Consider the following 19,603-nt stretch of genomic DNA (forward strand, 5'->3'; position numbering starts at 1 on the left):
AAATCTCTCTTTCCGGTGCTCCTTGTATTAGCCGGTACGGAAACTCTGTCGAGGTCTCTTATGGAATAGAAAATTTTGGTTTAGCCCGGCAGCGTGTCTTGTATGCTCATTTAATGGTAATAAATATATTGTTTGTTAAAAAAAAAAATATATATATCGTTGGTTGCTATATTGACTATTTACATGAATCTTAGTTGTTGGTTGTGTTGATATTTTAATACAACATGTGAGGATGAAAATTTAGATATACAATATTGACCATAAGTTATACATATGCTAACCATCAAACCCTTTAAGAGAATAGATTCTCATTTATTTTTTTTTTAAATGGGAATTAGTTTTGGGACTCACTTCACATCGAACTTCAACAATCTGAATTCTCTATTTTGTAAGTCTCGAAATATCATCTTTGCAAAATTTCACTAATTCGAATCCATTTGGCCATTTAATTGCCACAATGAAATTTCAATGTTTCTCAAAACATAATAATGTTGGTCAATTTCTTTAAACTTAATTAGATACCTCAAATATTTCTGATTTGGCTAATATTTGCAAAAATCATCTATGAGATACAACTTGACAAATAAACAGTTCGGATCGTTGAAATTCGATGTGATGTAGGCAGCACAACTAATTCCCATTTAAAAAAAAATAAAGAGGGGTCCCTTTCCTAAAGGCATTGCGGCAGTCATATTCAGATATAAAAATCATCATTAATGAAAATTTGAACAAACATTAGACATCTCTCTTAAAAGTGGACATAAATACTATTGATCCAATGCTTAAATTAAAAAATTATAGATAATGTGTCAATATACTTATTGATAATGTGAATACAACCAAGAGACTTGAATGTAAATATGACGAAAATGACTTACATTGTCACGCCCGACTGAGACTCAAAACATACAATATACATCAGAGCTTCAACGAAAATAATTTACAATGATGGACAACAATTCTTGCTCTTGAAATCTTTCTCTAATCGCTACATGGTACTCTGCACAACAACCCTACATATTGAGAATAACACAACAAACAAAGCAAAAGCTCAAAAAGCTGAAAGCTCATATGTGTGACAATAATGCAACATGTATGATTGAAAGTACAATCATAGTGCTACGTGGTACTTTGCAAAACAACCCTACATATTGAGAATAACACAACAAACAAAGCAAAAACTATAATAAGCTGAAAGCTCATATGCGTGACAATAATACAACATATATGATTAAAAGTTCAATCATAGTTTGAAAAGACAAAAGTTGAAAATACGTAATTTCTTCGTTAAGGCACCGTTTATCGAACAATTTTCGTCTACGCACTCGTGAGGTCGAGCTCTATCTAACCAACTGAAGATATGACCAAAAAAATCTAGTAAATTTTGAAATAAGCAAAATACACCTAACTTCACTTTTGTCTAAACTAGATAATTTAACGACTAATTTTAGTTAAATCTTCGAAATACTTCAAAAATAAAATAAATCACTAAAATTCAGGACCGAATATCACATACATGCACCACTTGAAAATACCACCTTAGAATTTAGGCTAATGATTCAATGTCATGTATAATCTTTTTCTTTCAAACAAATATTATTATTAAAGTGAGGTTGATGGCTCAAAGTTATTACAATAATTTTAAAATATGAGAATTTCAAACTCATATCGCATGAGTAAAGGTGTAATACACTAACCACAAAATACTGAATGATATTTTGTAAATAAAATTGCGATATTAATTTAGAATAGGGTAAAGTAAAAAAAACTACCTCAACTATTGGTGTCACGGCACTTTCATATCTCATCTTTTAAAATTGACAATGACATACCTCATCTTACGAATTTGTGCCAATATCAGACCTCCGTTAGTTTTTTTGTTACTTTTCTGTTAAATGCTGACGTGGCAAAAAGGGACCCATTTTTATTAAAAATTTAATTAAATATTAAAAAAATTAATTAAATATTAAAAATTAAAAAAAAAAGAAACCAGATCCCCTTAACCCATAAATCCTTCCCACCCGTCCCCCTAACCTTCCTCTCCGATCCCTCCAACGACAACCCTACCTCTGTCGTTGACTTCAACGATGACAGCCACGACCCTCAATTGCCCCTAAACCCTAACTCTAGCCACAACCTCCACAACAACATTCCCTTTTCCTCCTCGCCCCCAGCGTCTGCCCCTCAGGTGATTTGCAAGAGAAAAACAAAACAATAACAACAACAACAATCCCAATAGAAAAACTCTCCGTTTTTCCCATAAAATACCGAGATTTTCCTAGAAAATCAGAGGAGGCGCGAGAAACAAAGAGAGAGTTGTGATATGAGAGTGTCTCTCTTTGGTTTGAGTTTCTGATAAATGGTGTATATAGGTGGGTCAGATGAGGAGGAGAGAGTGGAGGTGAAGTCCATGGCGCTGGGTTATGAGAAGGCGAAGCCTCTGCACAATTTCAACTTGTCGTGGTATTTGAAGTAGGGGAACCAGAAGCACCTGTGGTGCCAGAAGGAGAGCTTCGACGCCAGCAAGTGTGGCCAGCAAGTGTGGCGGGGAAAGGTCTAGGGTTAATTGGCGATCGTCGGCTCAGAGGATTGAGAACTCGCCGGCAGTGATGACTCGGGTGGGAATGGTTTATGGGTTTTGGGATTTTAGAGATGCAGGTTGCAGGGAGAGAGAAGAGAGAGAGGCGAGAGATAGAGGAGAAAGGATAGAGGGTTAGGTGGGGGAGAACTCAGAGAAGGGGATCTGGGTTTTTGGGGGAGGGGGGACATGAGTTGATGGGTGTTTTTTGGTTTATTGTTTATTGTTTATAATTTTTTAATATTTAATTTTTTTAATAAAAATGGGTCTCGTTTATGGCCACGTCAGTATTTAACAGAAAAACTGACGGAGGTCTGACATTGGCACAAATTCGTAAGATGAGGTATGACATTATCAATTTTAAGAGATGAAGTATGAAAGTGTCGTGACACCAATAAGTAAGGTAATTTTTGTACTTTACCGGTAGAATATTATCATAATGACGAACTCAACGTAGGTAAGTCCTTTCTCAAAGGAACCCAAAAAATTTCCATAAAAAACCAAATAGGAAGAGAGAGAGAGAGAAGAAAAAGGGCAGAGAGAGAGAGAGAGAGAGAGAGAGAGAGAGAGAGAGCGTTTTGGTGCGTGACTGAGTGTGAAGCCAAAAAGGGCAAAATACTAGACCGTACGACGGTCTCTTTTAGAGAGAAAGCAATTAAGCTTCTCCATCACTGTGAAGAAACCGTCGCCGCTCTCTCTCTCCTCCTTCCCTCACACTCTTCAACTCGATCGAGCTTCTCCGATCCTTCTAGGCCTCTCTAGAAGGGCGGTGGGATTCCTGTACAGCTCTCCCTTTCCTCCTTCTCCTATTCCCCACAGTTGCTGCAGGTGTACAGAAACCCAACACTCGTCGTTTTGTGATGGACTTGTACGGACGAAGCCCCGCCAGAAACGGGTCGAACCAGGAATGGAGCCCCGCCGCCGGTGAGACCGGCCTCGAAGGTACTCCTTTACTTTCTCGGCGTTTCAATTTCGTTTCGTTTGAGCTCGATTTGGGCTAATTTGTAAATGGGGTTTCTAGGGTTTTGGGTTTGGTTTGGTAATGTGGGGGTGTGATTGGGGTTTTGTTCTGATTTGGGGGTAAATTGTAGAGCAAATGTGGCATTTGGGGTTGACGAGCAGCGAATCGTACCCGGAGCGACCCGCCGTGCCCAATTGTGTTTACTACATGCGAACCGGGTTCTGTGGATATGGTGGTCGGTGCCGGTACAATCATCCTCGTGATCGTGCCGCTGTAAGTCCTTGTTCGTTGTTAAATTTCATTGCAACCAGTTAATGAGCTTTGTCAAGACTGCTTAATTGTGGGTTTTGATATGTAAACTAGTACTTAAGCTTTCAGTGATAGGTGACTGCAAAAGGACATATTTCGTAAGTTTGAGTGTTTTGTGGAGGTAGTTTTTGTCCCTTTACCTGAAACTAGATGATTGTTTGTTTCCTGGGAAAGCTGGGGAAAAGAAATGGGAACTTTTTTTGGAATGATATGTTTTTCGCGCTTTTATTCGACCTAGTTAAACGAGTCTATATTCGATGAAAATATTAGGCCTAATATTTGTGTTTTGGGCTCGGTGGAGTGGGCAATGTTGTCTTAGTGACATACAACTGCTTGGATTTTACTGGTTAACTGAAATTGTCTTTGATTGTTAATTTTGTTATCCTTTGTTTATGACTTCGGTTTGATGCTGCACATAGGTCGTGGCAGCTGTAAGAGCTACGGGGGACTACCCAGAGAGAGCGGGGGAACCTATATGTCAGGTATGCAGTAGTTTTCTACTCTGTTGTAAAATGTGAATTTCCTGCCTGATAATGAGAATCTAGATCTGGAAACTTTACTGCAACTTGGTTCTGTTGTCAATTTATTTATTTGAGCTTTGAACTTCATATGTCATTGTGACATTTGTTTGCCTGATATGCAGTATTATTTAAAGACTGCGACCTGTAAATTTGGCGCATCCTGCAAGTTCCACCATCCAAAACATGGAGCTGGATCCTTAAGCCGAGCTCCCCTAAATATCTATGGATACCCATTACGACCGGTTTGAATTTCCTCTCTGTCTGTCTCTCTGTCTCTCTGCCTCTCTCATCCACATAAGGGTGTGTAGACTTTTGAGAAATTTGTGTAGCTAGTGGCTCACAGTTTTTTATCTTTTCATAACAGGGTGAGAATGAATGCTCCTACTATTTGAAAACGGGGCAATGCAAATTTGGCATAACCTGTAAATTCCATCACCCGCAGCCTGCTGGAACAGCAATACCGGCTTCTGCACCTCAATTTTATCCACCGGTGCAGTCTCCTTCTGTTGCTTTGGCAGAACAGTATGGGGGGGCATCCACCAGTTTGAGGGTGGCTAGGCCTCCACTATTACCTGGATCATATGTGCAAGGGGCGTACGGTCCTGTCTTAATTCAACCAGGAGTTGTTCCTATTCAGGGTTGGAGTCCTTATTCGGTACGATAAAAACATGTTTAGGTTGATATATGATTGAAATTCCTTGCTAATAAGTTGTTGCTTTACTTGGTGCAGGCACCTCTTAGTCCTGTACTATCACCTGGAGCTCAACACACAGTTGGAGCAACTTCTTTATATGGAGTAACACAGCTGTCTTCTCCAACACACGGACTTGCAAGACCTTATACCTCCATACCCTCTTCTATTGGTCCTTCTAGCAGCAACCCGAGTGAACAAGTTTTCCCAGAGAGGCCTGGCGAACTTGAATGCCAGTACTATCTGAAAACTGGGGACTGTAAATATGGAGCATCTTGTAGGTATCATCATCCTCGGGATCGAACTGTACCAAGGATAACTTGTCTCCTTAGCCCGATGGGTCTCCCACTCCGTCCGGTATGCAAAGTTGTTTTATATTCATCTTGATGAATCTTTAATTTTTCTAAATTCCGCTGTTAGAAATTATTGAGTTCATACTCGCCTGGTTATCCAATTTGGTAGACCCAATATTTTTCTTTTACTCCGTTAAACAGTAATCTTTTCCTAAAGGGGATTGTGGGATGCTACTATCACATCTAAAAGTATACCTGGTCGACCTCCTTTGTACAACCAAATGAAATACAAAAGTAGGTAGCAAAGAAAAGGCTGATATAGATTGTGTAAACATGTTTTTCAGTAATTTGTTAACGATATCATATTCTATGGAGAAAATTAATGTGCTTTTATTTGGACAGGGAGTGCAACCGTGTACATTCTACCTGCAAAATGGTCAGTGCAAGTTTGGATCTACATGCAAATTCGATCATCCAGTGCAGAACATGAGGTACAACCCCTCAGTTTCATCTCTCGTTGATATGCCTGTTGCTCCATATCCGGTTGGGTCTCTGCTGGCCACCCTGGCTCCATCATCGTCATCATCAGATCTTCGGCCTGAATTACTTTCAGCTTCCAAAATGGATACTTACTCAGCTAGAGTGCCCTCTTCCGGGAACGCCTCAAGTAGTTCAGTTGGATTGATTTTTTCTCAGAGCGGTTCTGTTTCACTGTCTGATGTGCAACTGTCCACTCAGACTTCATCCCCTTTAAGCAATAGCAGAAGCACGAGACCAGTTGGCGAGCTTCGTCGATCAAGTTAAACGTAATACCCAAAGTCAGCTTGTTCATTATCTCCAGGATCGCGGTTTCACCAAGGCTCTTTCTGTTTATATAGACGTCGTCGGTAAATGTATAATCGGGTCAATTGTGCAAAGGGTGTCATATTTCGGTCTTTCAACCCAAATCTGTTTATCCCACACTAGTAGGAAAGGCACACACACTGTTGATGCTTGTGTCAATTCGATATTACAGGAATCCAATATAAATTCCAAATAAAGCTGCAGTATCGAAATTTCCCATGTCTTCTTTTCATCTCTTCCAACTTCAAGTGATTACAATTATAAACTATGCCTGCAATTTTTACTCTATTTCATAATGTTTGATGAGGACCGCTTTTTGACAGCCAAAAGTGCTTCTGACTACGCTTCCAGGTGCTTTTTTTAAGAAACACTTGGATCGTTATTACAAATTTCAGAGCGTTTATAAGAAAAGCGCTTGTAAGTGCGTACGTATGAGTAGACGTGCTTCATGCTACCTAATGGCCCAGCTCTTTCAACGATGCATTTTCGGAATTTACTAGGTAGGGGATTGATAAGCCGGAGGAAGGTGAGGATGATGTCAAGTTATCATTCTCCACCCCTTACGCCCCAGGCAACACGTGCTATAATGTCCCGAACCGTTAATAATCGTCGGTCAGTCATACGACGGTAAACTCATTCTCATGCCCTATGCCAGAAGGGAAGAGAGGATGCTACGTTAAGTTGCAAGCCATTGAATCCCTCCAATGATATATATCTCCGAATGTATGCAAGAATCTCTCCGTTCACTTAGTCACTCGTGATTTGATGTCATGTTTGCGCCTAAAAAAACAAATTAAAGCAAGGAATAAACTGGAATTATTAAGTGCACCCAGCGGAACAGGGCACTCCAATTCTTCTCTTTCCCCTGCCATCTGTAGCAATGTTGAAGCAGCATATGGATTGGACCAATTGCCAACTGTTCACAAAGAAAGAGAATTTAACTTGACGATCGATTTTCTAGAGAAAGATTTCTATGACACAAATACATTTCTCTTTATCGATTTGTACAGATTATAAGTTTTTACTAACGTAACGTTGTATCATTAACGCGAAACATCATAGTAACAGTTTACCGTGCCTTTGAATTTTGACCGAGTACGACTAATCTTTAAATGTTGTTCACCACCTACCGATCATCCAGCAAACACAAAAGAAAAAGAATTGATGGGGTTATCATTGCCAACCGATCAACTCAATCCAAGGCCATCATGAGTCCAACAACGTCACATCGAGAGCACTGAGTACCACAAATATATGTACAAGCAAATTTAATACAAGCATGTGTTGCCGAGGTAATTCATTTATATAATCCTCTATATGGTGCAGTTACGCATTATAATCAATTTCCGTGTTATAATACAGATGGATGAAATTGTAATGGACGAGATTATGTGATATGGGTATACATTCCTTATGGAATACAGTTAAACATCTATAAATTAAAGAAATTATTATTGACACTCAAAATTTTAATTGTGCAGTCCAAATTTTATATATTTAGAAAAAAAAAATGTTCTCATGAGGAGTGCACCGTGCACAATTAGATTTTTATAGTGTCAAATGATGATTTCCTAAATTAATAGTTTTGGACCAAAGGAATCTATTAATTTAGTGGAAAATTAAGTAATTGATAAATTAATAATTCATTATTTTATGAAAGTATTCTTTATTTTTTAAGATATTGTACATTCTATTTAATTTCTCGTTCTGTAAACTAACAATTCTATATATTTGTTTAACTAATTAAAATTCATGAGTCTACTTACTTTTTTTTCAAAAATAGAATGCACATTGTTCAAGATGATGAAGTCGAAGATGCTAGTTTTACTATAGAGTATGGAGCCCATTTTGCGAAAATAAGCTCTTAAAGTGGCAATGACATTGAATAATATCATGTTGTAGGCTTGTAGTACGAGAAAACCACGTCAGAACTTCTTATCATGTTAAGAAAAGTTAGAGATAAGATACAAGATAACATCAATTTCAAGAAAAAATAAATAATAATTGAGTCATATTTTATGAAGGCCTCATAGTCAAATCATACATGTATCAGAAAATTATTAATTTATATATTATGTAGGATTTATATGAATTTTTAATAATATATATTATCTAATAATTATAACGAATTATTAATTTAGCACTTTATCTCCAGATTGGTCAAAAAATTATTTAACGAGATTATAAATTTATTGATTTTTAAATTATCGAGGTTCTACTGTATACGATGGAAATGCATGTTTGGTTCTCGAATTTCCCTATAGTTTAAGTGGATGCATTATGGTTCTCATTATATCAGGGAAACCCACTCATCCTTTAAATCTCTACTTTAATTAGCTTTACACATAATTAGGGACTTAATTAAGCAAAAGCTTTAAGCGAGTAGCTATTACAATCCCAAAAGCACTGCAATCCTCTCAGAAATCCTGCAAAATTCCCTCACAAACATTAACCATGTAAAAGCAATTCACCGACTCACTCCCTCTGACTACCTTTCACCGAAAAGTGCTTTTGCAGCTGCAATTCCTTGACTTTTTAGATTCAAAACCTCATCACAGGCACTCATTAAAGTAGTTATATTGTACCAAAGTCCCCTCCCCTTTGTTCCTGCATGGTTTCATGTGACTTTCTCTTCTCCAGCAGCATTTTTCTTTCTCTCTTCCCTCAAACCATCCCTCAGAAAAATGCTGCAATGTGGAACTGGAAAGTGTTTTTTGTAGTGGGATTTGGTGGTGCAGGGTTTTGAGTGGGAATTTATGAACATAAGGTGTTTGAAAAATTGAGAAATCTGATATGGGCTTTTAGTGAAAGTGCTTGTACTGTTGAAACTTTGGGACTCTTGAAATTTTGTAGTGGGACTGGAGCTGCAGGATTTTGAGTGGGAACTCTGATCGTAAGGTGGTCGAGGAAAGATGGGGGTCGTCACCATTGGTGAACTGAAGCCTAGCATTTCCGGGAAGCGGTCTATTCGTCCGAGTTCAAGCATAAGGCATGCCACTGAATGGTAATGTTCCCCCTTATCTTCTGCTTTTTTTTTTTTTTGAGCGATATTCTAGTCTAATCTAAAATAGTAAAATGTGGGAGCGGAAATTGAACTTGGGTGCATATTGTGGTAGCCAACTTTGCTACGCCTAGTTCCGTTTTCGTCCATCTCTTATAATCTTATTACTTTTGATAGATTACCTGCATTTAATTTTCTGTTTTTCAATTTTAGCCTTATTTTCTTTAGCTTTGAGCCATATGGTAGTTTCCACTTACCAGTAACTCTACGTTACACCGATACGGATAGCGGGATACAACATGAAAGGACACGAAAAAAAAGTTTATTTTTTAGCATCTTTTTTGGGATTTGAGTGTCAAAACAGAGCCTGTGAGTTTCTGCTCAGACAGTACGAAATCGAAACGACAATGGCACGAGGTGGACCGGGCTGATTGCTGTCCAGATGCAGCCAAATTTCACTATCAACATTCTTGAAGTGCCAGCTGCCACCCCAAATTAATTTTTTGTGGATCAATTATTTGTTGTACGTTTACCATCTGTAGGCCCTGAAGACATGAACGGACCAGTTGTGCAAATTGTCCATTGATTCTGGCTTTATTCAGCGTCACTGTTACACCGCCACGTAGAATAATGAATCCGCTCAGCTAGGTTGGCTAATCCCGAGGGCCCCATTTGGTCAATCTTTTCCAATTCTGCAGCACAACAAGTTCTGCAGACTTCAATCAGCTTTCTTATCCTTGACCATAATCTAACATTACTCTTCGTGTGCAAACTCAAATCCACCACTCATTTCGCAATTATTGGTCCGTCCTTCTGTAGCGAATCACTAATATGATTACATCGAGGGAGGATCACGCTGTCCAATTGTTTGGATTGAACTTGAAACTCTGTGTAGTGTACTTCCATGGAAAATACAGAGGTTCCTTGCAGGGTTTTTGATATGTTGGCACACATGAGAATGTATGCATGTTGTAGTTCTAGATTGTAGCAGATTTTGATTCTTTCCTCGCTTCGATTCCATTTTTCAACAAATTTTGTCTTTGTCACAGGCCAATCTCCGATGTTTCTAGCGATCTTACCGTGGAGATAGGAGCATCAAGCTTTGCACTTCACAAGGTGAGTGAAATTGGTTCAGAACTAGTCTATTGTTTCAATTTGTTGTAGTTACAAAATAATTATTGTGTTTTATTAGCTTGTGATAAGATATTGTCGTGCGACGATTAAATGAAAAATATGTCGAATTATGAAAGCAAAGAGAATTAGTAATGTGATGGTGACTATGTTGCAGTTCCCTCTAGTTTCTCGGAGTGGAAAGATTCGGAAGCTGTTGCTTGAAGCAAAAGATTCAAAAGTTTCGCGCATAATTCTTGCATCTGTTCCGGGTGGACCAGAGGGATTTGAGCTAGCTGCGAAATTCTGTTACGGAGTTAATGTTGAGATTACGCAATCAAATGTTGCCACACTTCGTTGCGTAGCGCACTTTCTGGAAATGACGGAAGAGTATGCTGAGAAAAACATGGAAACCAGAACTGAAGCTTATCTGAAGGAGACGGTTTTCCCAAACATATCAAAGTCGATATCAGTTCTTCATCGCTGCGAAACCCTCTTGCCGGCAGCAGAAGAAACCAACTTGGTAAGCAGGCTTATCAATGCAATCGCAAACAATGTGTGCAAGGAGCAGCTCACCTCTGGCTTATTGAAACTTGACCACAACTTTCCTGCGAAAGCGGCTTTAAATATGCAACCTGAAACGCCTGCAGACTGGTGGGGAAAAGCGCTTACAGTGCTTAGTCTCGACTTCTTCAAACGTGTTATATCCACGGTGAAAACCAAGGGTCTTAAACAGGATATGATCAGCAAAATTTTGATCAACTATGCTCATAATTCTCTACAAGGACTTGTCATTCGAGATAACCAATTGGTAAAAGGAAGCCTTTTGGATTTAGAATTGCAAAACAAACAAAGTGTCATTGTTGAAGCTATAGTCAGTTTGCTTCCAACACAATCAAGGAAGAGTCTAGTTCCAATGGCATTTCTTTCGAGCTTGTTGAAAACTGCGATTGCAGCATCGTCGTCTGTTTCCTGCAGTTCCGATTTAGAGAGACGGATTGGTCTGCAGCTGGATCAGGCAATTCTCGAAGACATCCTGATTCCGGCAAATTCACATGGAAACAACCACAGCACAATCTACGACACAGATGCTGTATTGAGGATCTTTTCGACATTTCTGAACTTGGATGAGGATGATGATGATGAAGATAATCGTTTGAGGGACGAAAGAGAAATGGTTTATGATTTCGACAGCCCTGGATCTCCTATGCAAAGTTCGATCCTGAAAGTATCAAAGTTGCTAGACAATTATCTTGCAGAAGTTGCACTGGACTCGAACTTGATGCCGTCAAGGTTCATAGCTCTAGCAGAACTACTTCCAGACCATGCTCGAATAGTAAGCGATGGACTCTACCGAGCTGTGGATATCTTCCTCAAAGTGAGTAATACATATCCATCCAACGGCTAGAATGGAGAGAGGCGTGCAGGGGAGAAAAACGGAGTGCAGAAATAATTTCCCTTTAAAATTTGTGAATGCATTTTTCTTCTCAAGATGTTGATCAATACCAATCTGGATTTGTGTTTCTTTTTATAGGTCCATCCGAATCTCAAGGACTCTGAACGCTACCGCCTCTGCAAAACCATCGACTGCCAGAAACTATCCCAAGAAGCATGCAGTCACGCGGCACAGAATGAAAGGCTACCGGTACAAATGGCAGTTCAAGTGCTCTACTTTGAGCAAATCAGGCTCAGAAACGCAATGAACGGTGGCCACAACCAGTTCTTCTTCGGGGCAATTAACGGTGCACAATTCCCTCAAAGATCAGGCAGTGGTGCAGGCAGCGGAGCCATTTCACCGAGAGACAACTACGCGTCAGTCCGAAGAGAGAACCGCGAGTTGAAGCTTGAAGTTGCGAGAATGCGAATGAGGCTGACGGACTTGGAAAAAGATCACGTTTCTATGAAACAAGACCTTGTAAAGTCACATCCTGCAACCAAGCTGTTCAAAGCATTCGCCAAAAAGTTGGGGAAGCTCAATGCATTGTTCAAGATCAATAGCATCAACCCTCTAGGGGGGAAGGCGCGTTCGGAGTCCAGATTTCCGTTCCAGAAGCGAAGGCGCCATTCGGTTTCTTGAAAAACTAGGGAGTGTGAATATGTATACAAAGTGTTACAAGTGTGTATAGTATATATAACTGTTGTATTAGCATATGATCATACATTAGTGTGGTGGGTTTTCTAAGTTATAATATAAGTTTGACAGTTTTTTTTCAGTGTATTTGAGATTCTATTTGTTATATATATAAAATGAATATCACAGCTCCCTTGAACTCTTGGTGAAACATTTTCTATTCATGTTATAATATGTGAGTTAGTAACATCACGTGACTGTGTAACGGTTATTCTTAAAAGCTTTTTATGTTTAAGACAAACGATAAGATCATGTTTGTTGTAAGCCCCAACATGAATTCTTTGTGCACGTTGTCTCATTTTATTGACATTATTAAAAATTGTATTGATAGCATGTTGGTACAATTTGTTTATGACTTCGACACATTTTTTTTAATCACAATTATGATAATATCATAAAAAAATGTGTCGGCATTATTGCCATATCAAACTGTACCAACATATTATCATATATCAATACATTTTTAATGACATCCATGAGATGCGGCATCATACACAAAGAATTCCTGTTGAGTTCTATCTTAAATTAATTTAATAAATAATATAATGATTGAAAACATAACAAGTCGACTCTGTGGCCCAATGGATAAGGCGCTGGTCTACGAAACCAGAGATTCTGGGTTCGATCCCCAGCAGAGTCGTTTTCTTTTAATTTTTTAATTAAACTTCCCCCCTTTTTTTTCGCTCATTTGCCGCTTCGCGCGTTTTCAAGTGGAAAGCTCGAAAACGACGACGTTTCGGTATCTTGAGCAGGAAGACCTCTCTGCGTGCAACCGTTGTAGAACAAAGGGAGACGGCGGCGCATCATCGTCGATCAATCGGGAGAGAGAGAGAGAGAGAGATGAGCAGGTTGTATTTTCCCTTCTCCAGAATCTTCAGGTACCTCCTCGTAAAACCCTAATCTAAATTTTTAAATTTTTTTCCTTTGTTTCTTCGCTTCAATTTTAGGGTTTTCGAACGATTCCGAAAAAATGGCTGATAGTACGATTCTAAACCTGCTTGGTTTTCTGCAGTTAGATTTTTCTTTTATTAACCCTAATTTTCCTTTAAAGTTCAAAGCTTTGAATTTAAATTTGTCTGTTGGTTTCGGTTTCTGCATAGCCCAGATTTGTTAGATTGATCTAGGGCATATGGGAATTTTCATTGGCCGTAGTTGTTTGGTAAAATTAATTTACTTTCGGCTGTAAAATTCTCTGTAAGAGTTTCAAGCTGGGATGGTTATATGAACGGTAAAAGATACAAATTTGCAGCTTTCCGGTATTTGCATTGGTGTCATGTTTTGCAGATTGGGGTGAACTGATTAATCTGAGATTAACCCGCTGTCCCGACCCTGATCGTGCCGTGTTCCCAAGGTGAAATTGCTTGCTGGCCTGTGGAGAAGGATCCGTTTTCCCCGTTTAATCCCCCTTTGTAATGACAGAGGGAATTTGATTCGTCTGTTGGGGTCATGAATTAAACGAAAACTGTGTCCTTCGCTGTCTCTCTGATACCCTGTGTATTGAATTCTTGATATAAACTAGTTCTGATGGCCCTAAAAGTTATGTATCCGAGAGAAGGGAGTGATGTTGCTGCATTGGTGTCATGTTTTGTAGAGTGGGTGAACTGATTAATCTAAGATTAACCTGCTGGCCTGACACTGATCGTGCCATGTTCCCAAGTTGAAATTGCTTGCTGCTGTGGTGAAGGAACTGCTTTCCCTGTTTAATCTCCCTTTGTAAGGACAGGGGAATGTGAAGGGTTTTGTTAAAACCTCAGGATTGTTTTAATTGTGGGGTTTTTCATCTGTTGGGGTCATGAATTAAACGAAAACTGTGTCCTTCGCCGTGTGTAATAGTAGGGGTTGAACTTGTGTCTTCTCTGACACCCTGTGTATCGAATTCTTGCTATAAACTAGTTCCGATGGCCTTAAAAGTTATGTATCTGAGAGAAGGGAGTGATGTTTCTGCTGAATGTCAGTTGTGTGCTTGACGTCTTTCATTCTATATTTTGCAAGTTTTTTTCTAACGATGTTATCTTATTTTTCATTTGCATTTAATTGGGATTATTTCCTGTTTATTGTTGCTTAAGGCAGCTGGAGCGAGAGATGGAAACTGTGGTGAAAGTACTGCAGCCTGGACCTTTAGGGATCATAGAACACAAGTTCTCTGCTGAAGAGATACGCAAGGCAAATGCTACAGTTCAGAGGGCAGTGGAAAACTGGCGACGGAATGCAATCCTAGAGCAGACAAATCCTTTCTTGAAAGATTACATTCGGAAGTGAAGGATCTGCTCAAGCCATTTTTCATGGGTAATCGAACAATCAAACTTTTTTGAATAGAAAACTTCTCTCTTCCTCAGCAGAGCTTTTCACCAAAGTTGAAGAAAGGCTCTCTTAGTTTCTTCACCCTTTCGCTGTTTGCGAGAAGTTAGAACCTGTTTGCAGTGCATTTATCTCTTTCCTAGTTTTGTTTGTTATGTGTTTTGATTAAGAAGAAAATGCTTTATTTGGTTTAGTTTAAATAATTACTCGTTAGCAAAATATCCATATATCCCATCTTCCGCAGATGTTAAATTGTGGACACACTGTGTAATGTTGACGTTGATAAGGTAATAAAAGTCTGCATATGTATATGCCGGTTGTAGTTATGATCTCTGAGCACTGAATTTATTTGTTCCTCACCAAATGCTCATGATCCGTGTAACTCTCATCATATTTGTTCCTCACCGAATGCTTATGATCCGTGTAACTCTTATCGCACTTATTCCTATCCTTTTCATGGTAATTTACGGAAATGGATTTTTAACCATATATTGTGAACAAGAAGGATATTTTGAGATGTGCTACAGCTTGTGCGGGAATGTCAACTTTAGTGAATATATTTTTCAGAACCAGAATAAAGCAAAGCAAAATGCAAGACCTATTGGTGGCATCCTAACCACGAATTAGAGAACTTAAGGTCCTATTTTCGATGGATTTCCTTTGAGCATGAGGTAAGTTCAGCATTCATAAGTTTTCATATTTTTATGACTCGTAAATCTTAGCCGAGGATACATGCTGAGCAGTTGCAGAACTATTGCAGTTAAAGTATATGACTACTCTCTGTTTTATTAAACATGCATATAATATAGTTAAGGGAGAATACAGGAACTGAAAACATACAAGCTCATCATCTTCAACAAGTGGAACTAACTTCGGCCTTGCCCAGAAAAAGAAGAAATCAAGGGTGGTACTAGTACAAGATAAAGAAGGTGAAAAAAGCTTGTATACATCAACACCGACTACCATTCGTGATACCAACCGAAAGGAGAAATGCAAGGAGGGAATCGAAAAACTGTTATTTGAGCTTTGTTAAGTAGTGTAGATCTGGATTTTAGAGTATAACTTATGTTATAGATACATGAGGATGTTTCAGGTTCTGATCCAAACCCAAATAGCATTGGACCTTATGAGCATTGGGGCAAGCTGGTTTCTGACTTGAAGGCTCATGACCTGATCAGCTCCGCCGACGAACTGTTTCCCTATGAAAACAGCCGGCACACTTGGTTGGCACTTGAGCTGCTGAACTAGAGCGCTTTCAATAGCCTGCCCATTTGGCATTTCATCTAGCTCATACACTGTTGGGTTTGCCCCGTAGCTCGATATGAGTGACTTGATGGTGTGGCTCATGCAACAAGAGCTCTTGCTGAAGATCACCACCGGCTTTTCGGCCACCATGCTTGTTATCATGTCCATTCCGAGTCAGAGACTGGAAACAGACGATTAAAAGAGTGTAAAATGGGCGTTGTGAAGATTGTGAAGTCAATTAGTCGAGCTTGCTAGCTTCTTGCTGTGAGGAACTTAGAACACTCGATCGATTGGTCTATTTATAGTGCATTGCATGCTTTCCAGATGGAGCAGATAGAATAATTAGTTGATAAAGACCCCTTTCGGCTCTCTTCAAGCTAGTGTTGTCCTTTGGAAATGTCCTTGTGTGATGACAACTTGCAATCTAGCTAATCATCAATAATGATAATTTGAAAGTGTTTTTAAAATAGCTAAAAATATTTTCAGACGATAAAAATCAATTTTGGCCGCATTTTGCAAAGGAAATTGGAAAGTGTTAAGAACAAACTCGGACTTAGGGTACGATGGTTGCATTTGTATTCATTTGGAAAGAAGAGTGAGTGGTACTTTTGTCTCAAAGACATTGAGACTTTGTTGTGTTGGAAACTAGTAATCTATTTAGTGTTTGGATTTGAGCTTAGCCCATTAGAATTATGTTTTCGTTTCCTTTTTTATTAGGGATTAGGATTAGTGTATTATAAATAGAAAGATTTGTTATTCAAAAGTGATTAAGTCATTTACAATGTAGTCTATTGAGTTATGTAGCTGTGTCAACATTCTTGTTCTTGAATAAAATAATCTTCGTAGTTTATTTTTGTTTTCTTTAGCGTACTTTGATGTTCAACTTGTTGGAACAATTTGTTGTAGCCACATCTACCAACTTGTTATAAAAGAATTTTGGAATAGTTTCCAGAAGAAGCATGAAATACTTCAAATGTTTTTGTAGAAAACAGTTAAAATTTTCTTTAGGAGCAATCTGGAAGGGTTTAATGTGCATCTTTGTCATACAAGCGTTTTATATGGACTCTTTGTCAAGTGCTTTTAGGAAGCGTGTTCAAATATTTTTGGTAGAAAACACTGATTTGTAATTAATATTTCAAGTAGAATTATTATCAAAAACACTTCTAACAAAAACACTTACAAGAAGAAGCGATTTTGAAGAAGAAATCCGAAAGGGCACCAAAGTGATTGAATAAAGCTAGGGTTTCATTGGAGGATGTCACTGTAGACCCATAGGGCATTGGCATATTAACATTCAGCAGCGGGTGGAAATAGTGGAATTTATTGTAATAAAGCTTTTGGACATATATCAAAATAGATAATACTTGCATCCTCCACGTGGGATGCACATATATTTTCATTTATGAATAACATATTTTGACTTAATGAAATAAACGTTCGAAATTGTTCAATTTACTAATTTTCATTTGAAAATCGCTCCCACAAAAAACATTCAAATTGAATATCATTTAATATCTAAACGTATCAAACAAATAGACGGTTCCAACCGTATTAATCAAATGAACTGTTTAATTAATTAATCTTACTTGGTACCTACATTATCTATTTGGTCAATATATTTAAATAAATAATCCGATTGAAATAATTTTTTATAAAAATAATCTTCACATGAAGAATAAAAAATCATACCATTACAATTAAAATAGGTTATTCCCACGAAAAAAATGCAAGTATTATCCTATCGAAATGAAGAACAACATCTTTCTCCTCTCTCTATTTTGGAGCATCTGCCCTACATTCTTCACTATCTAATTAATCCACGTGATTACCGTACAAGTAAGAGAAGATACCTCAAGGACCCACACCCCACTTCATCGACAAGTAGTAAACTAACATGTGTTTTTTTTTATATTCAATATAGAGATGCTAATCATAGTGCAACGTGAGAACATTGGAACCTCATAGTTCATTTTGAAAATCAACGGATATATAGCTCATTTCGCTATTTAGGATCATAAATTCCAACAATCAAATGGCCAAGCATTAGCGTAGTTATTGCTAAAAACGGTGATAAAAAGTAAAAAAAAGTGTGACAATACTATGATACTTTTAAATTGTTGCCACGCTTTTAGCAATAATTATTCAACAACAATCATGCTTACTCCGTAGCTATTGTTCCCCTTTTTTTTTTCTTTTTTTTTTTTTTGTTTTTTTTGTAATGAGCATTGACGCCAAACAAGGATCTTTAACCCCTATAATCAAATTCGAGTCATGATCTAGTCGATAAAGAATCATAACTTAAGGGTATAATACATACAAGCTACCCGCTAAGAATTTTGTAGGTACCTTTTGTAGAATAGTCCAATCAAAAGAAACTGAATCAAGATTTGAATAAAGAACTTCCACGTACGGTTGGTTCTTATTGCAAATGCACTCACTAATTAGTAATATTAGCCAGTCGCACTCGTAGGTATAACTTTTCCGGATGAATTAATTAAAGTTCAAAGTGAATTATGATCGACAGTCAATATATAATTTGATTTTTCCTGATCTTTATTCTGATATAAGGGTTTCAAGAGCATCATGTGTATGCAACTAATGCTAGGGTTTCAAGCCACGTATAGAGTATTTGGAGCTAACTGAATCATGTGCATGCAATTGATACTCGGGTTTTAAGCCATTTGACATAGAGTATTTGGAGCTAACAGAAGACTTGGCATTAAACCGAGTAAAATCTTGAAAGACTCATGAATCCATTTCAATTGGAATTACTCCAAAATTCCCCCGTTTCATCATTTTTTGCCCAAAGTAGATTCACACGTCCTGCAATTGAAATATAAAAGCAAAGTATCAAAATTCGTTTAAAATAACAAATAAATTATAACTAGGGTAAAAATATAGAATAATATCGACTCATCACTAAGCGCAGTGACACTCTTAAATTCATACAAACGGCTCTACTTAATAAGATATGACTTTATTATATATTGTTGTAGATTTGTTTGCACTCTGCAGTACGATTGATAATATATGAACCTCATACCTGAGCTTATTAATTTACAGTGACTATAACTAATCAAATCATATGTATTCTTATTTTAAATCTCACTAGCATATGGGCACACACAAAGTGTGCGAGAAATTTTTTTATTTTTGTTTTTGAAATAGAAGGAGAGAGGAATAGAGTGATAGAGAATGTGGGAGTGGGAAGTTTTTTTCGTTTTTGTTTTTGTTTTTTTGTTTTTTGTTTTTTGTTTTTTTATAAATTAGAGATATGTTAGGATTACATGTAGGTGAGGCTTTGTAAAAAAAAAAAAAAACAGTAAAATTTGATTGTATGAAGTTACATTTCTGCCCCATATTTCTTATTTATGTTTTGTTTTAATTAGAGGGTTAAACTGATAATTTCATAGGGTTTTGGTTGATAATGAGTGTTTTATTAATTAGTAGAGATAATATTGTTTTGATTTCATCCTTGGATGTGATTGTTTTTCATGAAAACAAATCTAATCCCAACTTTTGTATATACTTGCATGTTTATGTTGCATGCACATCGATCTTCATATCTAACCACTTAATTATATTATGATAGTTGGTGTACCAGACTCTGTTTTCAATACAA

General features: G+C 37.7%; 4 protein-coding genes and 1 non-coding gene across 6 annotated transcripts; 4 read left to right on the top strand and 1 right to left on the bottom strand.

Moving 5' to 3' along the window:
• The first annotated feature begins 3,177 nt into the window (after nucleotides 1-3,177).
• Nucleotides 3,178-6,408, top strand: LOC137742604 (zinc finger CCCH domain-containing protein 32). The gene is made up of 7 exons (XM_068482513.1): nucleotides 3,178-3,520; nucleotides 3,670-3,812; nucleotides 4,268-4,330; nucleotides 4,492-4,611; nucleotides 4,734-5,024; nucleotides 5,100-5,417; nucleotides 5,756-6,408. Exons 1-7 carry the CDS (start codon nucleotides 3,439-3,441, stop codon nucleotides 6,155-6,157), a joined length of 1,419 nt encoding a protein of 472 aa, XP_068338614.1. The 5' UTR covers nucleotides 3,178-3,438; the 3' UTR covers nucleotides 6,158-6,408.
• Nucleotides 6,409-8,601: 2,193 nt separating this feature from the next.
• LOC137742109 (BTB/POZ domain-containing protein At1g03010-like) lies at nucleotides 8,602-12,589 on the top strand. 2 transcript variants are annotated; one of them, XM_068481860.1, is made up of 4 exons: nucleotides 8,602-9,200; nucleotides 10,247-10,313; nucleotides 10,486-11,685; nucleotides 11,842-12,589. In XM_068481860.1, exons 1-4 carry the CDS (start codon nucleotides 9,109-9,111, stop codon nucleotides 12,382-12,384), a joined length of 1,902 nt encoding a protein of 633 aa, XP_068337961.1. In that variant the 5' UTR covers nucleotides 8,602-9,108; the 3' UTR covers nucleotides 12,385-12,589. The 2 variants fall into 2 exon arrangements, with proteins under 2 accessions (XP_068337961.1, XP_068337962.1); XM_068481861.1 differs by lacking the exon at nucleotides 8,602-9,200 and adding an exon at nucleotides 9,824-10,157.
• Nucleotides 12,590-13,005: 416 nt separating this feature from the next.
• On the top strand, nucleotides 13,006-13,078 carry TRNAR-ACG (transfer RNA arginine (anticodon ACG)). The gene has a single exon. It is a non-coding gene; the product is annotated as a tRNA-Arg (tRNA).
• An 84-nt stretch (nucleotides 13,079-13,162) lies between these two features.
• LOC137743887 (uncharacterized) lies at nucleotides 13,163-15,062 on the top strand. Its single transcript, XM_068483818.1, has 2 exons — nucleotides 13,163-13,316; nucleotides 14,505-15,062. Exons 1-2 carry the CDS (start codon nucleotides 13,279-13,281, stop codon nucleotides 14,695-14,697), a joined length of 231 nt encoding a protein of 76 aa, XP_068339919.1. The 5' UTR covers nucleotides 13,163-13,278; the 3' UTR covers nucleotides 14,698-15,062.
• A 442-nt stretch (nucleotides 15,063-15,504) lies between these two features.
• LOC137743906 (monothiol glutaredoxin-S6-like) lies at nucleotides 15,505-16,149 on the bottom strand. Its single transcript, XM_068483836.1, has one exon. It carries the CDS (start codon nucleotides 16,147-16,149, stop codon nucleotides 15,826-15,828), a length of 324 nt encoding a protein of 107 aa, XP_068339937.1. The 3' UTR covers nucleotides 15,505-15,825.
• Between the last annotated feature and the right edge of the window lie 3,454 nt (nucleotides 16,150-19,603).

Source organism: Pyrus communis, chromosome 8 (assembly GCF_963583255.1).
Source record: "Pyrus communis chromosome 8, drPyrComm1.1, whole genome shotgun sequence".
NCBI classification, from domain to species: Eukaryota; Viridiplantae; Streptophyta; class Magnoliopsida; order Rosales; family Rosaceae; genus Pyrus; species Pyrus communis.